The sequence below is a fragment of the Perna viridis genome, chromosome 6 (assembly GCF_037379345.1).
Source record: "Perna viridis isolate PV_CMFRI_1.1 ecotype Kerala chromosome 6, ASM3737934v1, whole genome shotgun sequence".
In the NCBI taxonomy this organism is placed as follows: Eukaryota; Metazoa; Mollusca; class Bivalvia; order Mytilida; family Mytilidae; genus Perna; species Perna viridis.
Genome location: NC_142450.1, coordinates 40,759,376 through 40,768,533, shown reverse-complemented (window position 1 = coordinate 40,768,533; position 9,158 = coordinate 40,759,376). Strand labels below are relative to the sequence as shown.

The following is a 9,158-nucleotide window of genomic DNA, read 5'->3' as shown; positions in this document are numbered from 1 at the left end:
TTCAGTAGGTAATAGTATTACTATATAGACGTGAAGCAAATTGGAGTTGTCGAATCGAAATAGAAACATGTACCAAGTTTAGAATTTGACGCATTGATTTTTGATAAGTTGACATATCGATGGGGTGATATTTTTCGGTTGATTTGGCAAAGACGGAACTATGAATACAATATGCTGGTAATCAATGTTTATTTGATGCATTAATAATTAAATGGGGAATCAGTGTTGTTGTAAACATCTGATTCTAATAAACACACCGCTCTGAATTGGAATAGTCTGAACAAAACTGGTTGACACCAATAGTGAAATACTTCCAATGTCTTTCTGTGTTTGCAATCTAAAAGAATGCAGAAACACATGGATTTCGATAAAAGTATTTGAAGTGTAGATTGTTTGTCTTTGTGCTGCTTAGGTCTCAATACCTTCACTTAGCAAGAAGGCAACAGGTGGTAGTTGTGTAAAGAGTGCAGTGACTGTCCCCTCTTTTCACTAATATAGAGTGAAGTCGACTATGGGATAATACTAATGCCAGTACTGAAAGGTTATTTGTTTCGCACACTAAGATGTGATGGAATTAGTATGACCACCAACCAAGAAAAATGATACCAGTAATCAGAACCGGGCAGAAATTTCATTATTGATGTCTCGAGAGTTTGGTGTGTGGAAATTATGAGATGATATCTGTCGCAGAGTTTAATCAGAGCCGTTGATAGCTTTGGGAGTTTTGCTGGTGACGGTCGTTAATCGCCTTGGCTAATAATCCAGGGAATTTCGTCGTGACAGTAGGAATGGTGTGAATGGATTCTGTTCATGTTTCGGATCTATATTTTGTACAGTGTTAAAGGATGTAAAATATGTTGTAATAAAAGGGCTAACGTAGAACGCTAACCCAAAATGCACACTATGTCACTGCCTCTGAGTTTCAATGTTCAAGCAAAGTTTAAGTTTTATGTTGATGAGGAATCTATGGCTAAGGAGTGGAAACAAGCTGCCAAACTTAACGCGTCTCAGGCTACATTTCTAGAGGGGATGTTACTAAGGAATGTCGACCCAGGAGGTAGGTTCAGATTGTGTCACTCTTACCTATAGCACGTGTCATTATTTTTATATATTATTAACGTCTTCTTTATTTCTTTACTTAATACACTAGTTACGTTTAGTTCATTTTATCTTTATTAAGGGTCATACAAAACAATTGTCATGATGAACGAAAGTCTGACACAGAAATAAAGATTTGTCAAATGTAGAGAACTTCGAGATTTTAAGATATTGTGTTGTTAGATATATTTAGTCGTACTCCAGTGACAAAAATGCATACTGAATTCCATAACAGTAATTCAGACTTCAAAAGTATCATATACAATTAAATGCTGTATTTTCCTACATAGATTCTTTCTGCTGATTTTATTATCAATGTCCTATACGGTGTGATTACTTATTATCATGAAAAGGTAGTTATATATCAAGTTCATCACTGAATTTCAAACAAAGACTGTTGTCATTTTAATGTTTACTATCATCTCTGGCCTTCTAAAAATCTACTCAGTGTGCAAACTTGTAGGAGAAGGAAAAAAACAAAGTAGCTCATAATTGTGTTTGTCAGAACAGTCTCGATCATCAGCCTTTAATGATAATTGGTTCAATGTGTTACCGACAGAAATACAATGAATATAAATACATAATTTCGTTTGTCTCTGTCAGTTACACAAAAATATTTGAAAACACAACCTTGGTATTTTTCTGAATGGTATTGGAATTTAACATATGTACATATGTTCTTAGTACTTACAGCAAAGAAGCAATCACGTTAAATAACATCTAGACTACTTTTATTACTTATAGATAGCTTCTAAGACACCATTAATACTCTTATGACCATCGTCTTACCAACTTATGCCCTATGATTTTTTATCTAACTAGACCTTTGAAAAGTAACCCAACAAGTAGTAAATCAAACGATAGGAACTTGACAATAGCGGACAAACACAATTCTCTAAGCAGGTTGTATGTTAACACTAAGGAATGTATTTGCCCTTTATTTCCTGTAAAATCTACCTGTTAATAGTAAATCTCCACATTACATACAGCAAAAACAAACAGATATGACACTGATAGTCTATATATAATTAAACAGGATATCTTCTGCACGTGTCAGCACGTGCATTCTATATTAAAACTTGTATATCAAAGCTAACTTAATTATTCTGCATGGTTATCTTACAGTGTTAGGCTAGAGTGTTTAATGTTAGATCTAGTTAGGAAAACTGTAATAGGTCATCTGCTTTCTGAACAAAATATTATGGCAAGACTTTAATGAAATGTTCTATATTATATTTGATCTGGGTGTAAGATAAAACCTTACGATGTGACTCACATCAAAGTTGGTATAGGAGTACAAAACACTGAATAGATACATAATTTTGCGATAAATAATGCCATATTGTTCATTTTAATTAACTAACAGATGTCACATATCATTTGGAAATGCACAATCATTGTAGTGCATGAAGACATCTCGGAAATCTACATATATTGGCCTGCAGATATCTCATGAAGATTTTCATTACCATGTATCGTCAGAGGAATTAGATTCACATTATATGAGTGTCCTTTGAAAATCAAAGCTGTGATAGAAATTTTCAATGCTTAGCAAATTTCGCCTGAGCTGTTTATTCGAGAGACGTGTTTGGATAATTGGAAAAATGATATTTTTTCTTATTCTACTTGGCTATTTGAGATTGTCTTTCTCATGATTTAAATGTTAATATTTCTAAATGAAGGGTTGTCTCGTACCCATCAATCAAGAAGTCCGTAATGGAATGTTGTCTTCTCATTTTATTTCAAATAAGAATTTGAATATCTATTATTCAGGAAACATGGTAATAACATTTCTCGATGAACGAATATTCTCTTTGTTTCGTAAGATTCAATTTTACTAAATCCAGTATAGAAATTATGCAATACAAATACTGGCACCCATATGTAAACACTTTCCTTATTAACGAGCAGAGAATTATGCCATCAATTCAATAAATTTGTAATACTGAATTTTCCTCTGAGAAATAATTTGATATATTACACGACAAAGGGTCTTTTGTCAATTAAATCAAATGTAAGCATAGCACGGCGTCTACTCAATCACCGCCATGACCATTAGGAAGTTATTATTAAAGAAAATAAAAAAAGCACGTTTCGGTTTTAACGTGTAGTCTTCTTCCATAACATTTTTTCTGATAGATTTTTCTTCCATATAAGTAATTTGGCTGCTTAAATTGCTATTCATTGTTTCAGCTTTTGGTCATTTTCGAGTTCAAACCTAATAAGAAATACTTTTCTCTCTTTGGCGGGACGTCTGATAAGATACTTTGATTTCCAAGAGACGTTTGGTTATACAATTAAACCATATATTTTAGTTTCAAGAGAGCAGTCAAGGGAACCAATATTCCAGCTGAAATCCAAAGAATGTAATTCAGGGACATAAAACAGACACGCACAACAAAGAACATATAACAACCAAAATAATATGTACAAAGCAACAAAAGTAAATGAGCAACTTTGACTCCACTTAAAACTGGGAGCATGTACCAGGTGCACCAGTAGGGTAAGCGTCCTCTGCTTCTCTACAAATACCTACCGAGTTGCTCGTAAAAAGTCAAGTTCGGAAGTCTAACATCAAATTTGATAATAACAATTCTTCGAAGATGAAAAAACGAAAAATCTTTCATCAGCTTTTTTACTTTGTTGCTGTTGTTGTGTTCCATCCAAAGTTATTTCTTATTCTGGTTCTCTTGATTTCCTGATAAGACCGTTTTCATCGTGTCTTCATTTCTTTTCAATCAATCCCTCATGTAGTGAGATTATTTATATTTTAATCGTCTTTTATGTTTTCATATTTTTTTCGTAATTTTAGCCGCTGCAAGGTAAATGTATTAAATGATTCTGATACATTAGTATGCTGAATTTTTTTCTTGGTAATTTGAATTTAATCATTTCTTAACATTGACTCTAACTTGTCAAAAATTTCACTTTTATAAGGTATAAGTACAATGCAAGTTGTGTCGACCCGATGCACTTCAGATTATAATAATATCTGAATTCCAGGAACGTTCAACTACGTTGACTATTCAGTGTTTTATGGCGGGATGAGAGATGTCAGTCGGATCACATGGGAACCGCTACAAAGACATGGTATAAATAACATTCTACGGATACAAAATCACCAGTATTCTGCCGAAATAGAACCGCAACGTATCATGGGAGAAGGTATATACTGTATCTACTTTATTATAATAATAAACAGCAAAAGGGGGAGTCTAAGAGAAAAAATGGCGTAGAATAATGCTTAAAAGAATAAACAAATTATGTACTGAATGCACAATCTAATCTGATATATGGACACTACGGTCGTTTCACATAGATGGCATCAATTAAAAAAATAAATAAGTTGCATCAGTTTACACGTTTTCCAAAGTAGCGTCTATATTTCAATTTTGTTTCTTCATATGGCAGTAGTGGTGATTTAGTCGATCACAAAATTAGGTTTATCTGCTGATATACACGTGTGAAAACCGACATATTTCCTCTTTTGTATTGTATACATAAGTTCAGTGTTCAGTCTAGCACATTGTAAACAAGTGTTAAGACAAATACTGCATGGGGTCGTTGACCGTTGCAAAATGCATGCTGTTAATGGTGGAGTGTTCTGAACAGAGTTGTCACATATGTTACGTATTGTTGATCACATTATCATCTAAAAATGATTTTTACAATAGTTTGATAAAGATCAAAAGACCAATGTCCTTTATGCTGATGTAAACTGAGGCATTAAACATGTTACACATTACCATTATATTGTAAAATATTTGTAGTTAAATGGATGAGGGAGTCTTTTTACTAACAGCAATAAGGCTTTATATTTGAATAAAAAAGCTTTTCAGTACTATCTTCACGCATTTTAGGTCTGATTACAAAGTGGATATTTATTCTAATATTTGGTTTTATTATCGAAAATATCAAGACCTAACATATGAAAAAATGAGAAAATGTCAATACAAATGTGTGACGATTAAACATACACCGCACTACTTTACATTGTATACTGCGTATAAGCATTGCATCAAATGAAGTTGCAGCTGAGTTAACGAATTTTTGTCGGAAATTAATTTCTGTGTCACTTTAGAAAGGCATGCCATACGTTCATTGAAAACTGCAGTAAACACTCTCCGTATTAATGAAATTGATACAAAAATATTTAAAACAGATATTCATTTTTGCAGGGTGTTACGATGAGGAGGAATGTATAGTTCGGGAGTCCGTGAAACAACTCCCTCGTACACCTGTTTCTAAAGACAGTTTATATATATTATCAGCATTCCACACCATGGACGTTACAGAGAATTTAGAGCGTACGTGGATGTCTTGGAGTGGTGCCAGAGTCATTCTTTGGAAATGTCCTAAAGACCTAAAATTAAGACGGATAACATTTCTTCGGTCTACGACGCTCAGAGACAGATTTAGTTATTTAGTTCTGGCAGAATGCGAAGAGGGCATGAACTGTTTAAATTTAGCAAGACAATTTGCTGATCATTTGAAAGACCGACGATGTGGACTGGTGGAATTGTACAAGGTAGAACGTTATTACATTCCTCAAATGTCACGATCTCAGAGCACAAGTACTGTGTAACCGTGTGTTATGTTGTAACACAAGGACAGTTTTGATTGTAAATTTTTAATCTTGTACGACTGGACAGGATTTGACGTCTTAAACCAAGGAAGGAGTGTGGAGATTATATGAGGAAATATTTCGACCAAACAGAATTTCTCAGATATCTTTCTTCATTATTGTAAAATATAATGATGTTGATAAAACAGGATATGTCTGTATATCTTCCTGACTATCAACTCTGAGAAAAACACCGGAACGACCAAAACCTTGGATCAATTCAGTGATCAACCTCTGAAGTATAAAAAAAAGTATACGTCATAAACGTACACAATAAGACCTAAATCGACAGCTATGGTTTCTACATTTTACATGTGGGGATATATAGGTGTATGGGCGTATATGTCAATGTCGTCAATATCAGAAAACATGACTCATCCCTATTGATGTCTGTCTCTAGTCTACTGAACTACATCAATAACATCCCGATACATTCCCACGAGTTTCTCATTGACTTTTCTCTTCTTCATATCAATAAATTTAATTAATATACCATATATTGTAGTTTTTACTCCATCAGACTTCGTTTACGGGCGGAGCAGATAAATCAGAGTTTCCATTTCTAGACGAATGCTGGATATAATCAAGAAAAACTCCGGACCTGATTTTGTCTCTGTTTTGTCAAAATAAAGTATGCTTTACTTTAAAGAAACAATATCTCAACAAAAACTAAAAGGCGAAGAATGTAGAGTTGATTTGTGGGAAGAATCTCGTTTTGGTACCTCAGATCATAATCGTAAAATCATCTAGTGATTGTTTAGGTTAAGTAATATGTACTATATTGTAAAATAAATATCTATAGCCCTTTCTTAAAAGAAGAAATTTTTTTCTGTTAAAACTAAACAATGATTGCATAATTCATGAGAGATATAATACATCTTACATAGAGTGTAATAATTGAATTTCTTGAAAGTGAAAATGAACAGCTATATCAATGTCTAACATATCAACGCGAATAACTTCATCATGTTGTTAAATAAATGATAAGAATACATTATTGACTGTAATCAGAAGCATTAACGATAAGTATATTCCTCACTCTGCCAAAAATAATAAAGAATATTGACGAATTATATAAGTAGTACTTTGGGACGAAAGTAAACAATTAGTACACACTGATATAAGTGAAAATTAGCTGCATGTTACAGTGGCTTGTACAGATATCTCAGATGAGATGATGGGGCTCAAAAGGGTGAGTCAGTTTTGTTTCATGTAAAAGCCTTAACTTCTAATAGATGTGAGCCAAGAATTTTGTCAAACCCCTAATGGAAAACTATCTTGCACAAAATTTTATCTAGATTTATGCAAGTTATTTTCTGGTAAAAGTTGTCACAGTTACTATCTGATTGTCACTTCTTTGTCAGAAATAAAAACAAGAGAAAACTCTGTAGACAGAAACCTTTTACTTCATCAATATCATCATTCTTATTTAATATTAAAGATAATGTTACGGTGGCTGTCTCTGAAAAGTGGTAGAAACTATTTTATATCTTTATTTTTAAAAAAATGAGATTTCTTACACCGAAAAGTGCAAATCAAAAGAGATTGACAAATGTAGAAAAAGGTTTAAAGTACAAGTAATCTGTGAAACTGACGAAACTGTATATATATATATATATCTATATCTATATCTATATCTATATATATATATATATATATATATATATATATACATATATATATATATATATATATATATGACTTCTTTTCTGTTTTTTAGTATATAATGTAAAGGTTAAAGGGTTAGATAGGTTTCAAAAAAATATTTCTTATTGATAACTAAGAATCTATTCAGAAATGGGATGTGATTACTATTGAGACAGTCATCAAGCAAAAGCCAAGCAAGATTAAACTTCTACAAGTCACCACACTGTTTTCAGTGATGGGCGAAACCCATACCATAAAGATAGCTGTAATTTCATGCTCTAGCAAATTGTGATTACTAGGAAGTTTTAGAAATGTATACATATCTTACGATAAAAATACTACAACGAAAATGAAATTTGACTACATTTTTTTATAGAAATTACCTCAGTTTTATAGACAGTCCAAAAATAAGAACATATGGATAAAACTGAGAAAGCTATACATCGTTTATTGACGGCTACACGGTTAATTTCAGCTTTCGATACTGTCAACGAAAAAAAGCAAAATTAATGACACGATAGTATCGTGGGTCAGTTAAGCGTATATATGGATAATAATTAAGTGAACAATAGCAACATTGAAAAGGTTAAAGGAAACTTGATACAAACAAAATGTAATAAAACACAGAAAGTGGCCTTCGTCGGGTGGGGGAGTACCAGATGTAAGGGAGACCACTGTCCCATCTCAAGCTTATCTTGACCTATTTAAAGAAGACTCGTCAAGTTCAAGATGAATTAAAAAATGGAATGCAAGTGGAAAAATAAAATACAAGGTAAAATTGTGCTATGATAATTGAATATTGCACCTGGCCCAAAAACAACATTATTCACAGGTACAGCGAAACAGTTGTCCCCATAAATTACAGTAACATAAAAGTAAACTGAAAGTGAAAACGAAACAATACATACAGAGGCCAGAAATTCCTAACTTGGGACAGGGGCATAAAAATGAAATTTGAAGCTTTAATAACATACCAGTATTTCGAAGTTTATATAAAAAAAACCTTTTAGTTTTTGGTGAAGTGTGTGTGTGTGTGTGTTATTTTATATTTCTTACAACCCAATAAGTTTGAAATATAATTTCGATGGATGGAAATATACTGTCATAAGAAGGTGGTGTATTAGAGAAAAAAAGGGACAAAAGAAGAAAAACCTTCGTTTTCTTACTTTTTCTTTGCACTTTTTTCCATTAATGAAATATGACTAAATGAGCTTCCATTTGATTTCATTTCATTTCGGGTGTTTCTAGAAAAACAGAGGACGCTTACCCTACCGGTGCACCTGGTCCATACTCCCAGTTTTTAGTGGAGTCAGAATTGCTCATTTGCTTTTGTTACTTTGTATGTATGATTTTAGTTACTTTATGTTCTTTGTTGTGTATGTCTGTTTTCCATATCTGGTCTTTGTCCCTGGATTACATTCTTTTGATTACCGCTATAACCTTGGTTCCCTTGATTACTCTCTAAGATTAAATTCATGATTTATTGAATAAATGGTAAACATTTTACACTTTCTGTTTGAATCATTTTTTCATCCATAACCGGTTGCAAAAGAACAGGTAAATGTATGAAAAAAATGACTAAAAATATGAGAAGTATATGATAACAGTTAGCATGGAAAACATGAACCTCGATTCAGGAATAGGCTTTTTGGGTTTTCTTTTTCAGTCTAAACAGAGAAAAAAAGGAACAAATCGCCCAAACACTACTATACGAAATACAAAGAAAATCACTAATGTAAGAACTATTCGCTCATTGGTATAGTCTTTTTTAAATTTTATTGAATTGACC

General features: G+C 32.6%; 1 protein-coding gene across 1 annotated transcript; it reads left to right on the top strand.

The window, feature by feature from the left end:
* Positions 1-255: 255 nt before the first annotated feature.
* Positions 256-6,219, top strand: LOC148614967 (uncharacterized). Its single transcript, XM_088589545.1, has 3 exons — positions 256-1,057; positions 4,102-4,263; positions 5,277-6,219. The coding sequence occupies exons 1-3, from the start codon at positions 895-897 to the stop codon at positions 5,681-5,683; spliced, it is 732 nt and encodes a 243-aa protein (XP_088445671.1). The 5' UTR covers positions 256-894; the 3' UTR covers positions 5,684-6,219.
* The last annotated feature ends 2,939 nt before the right edge of the window (positions 6,220-9,158 follow it).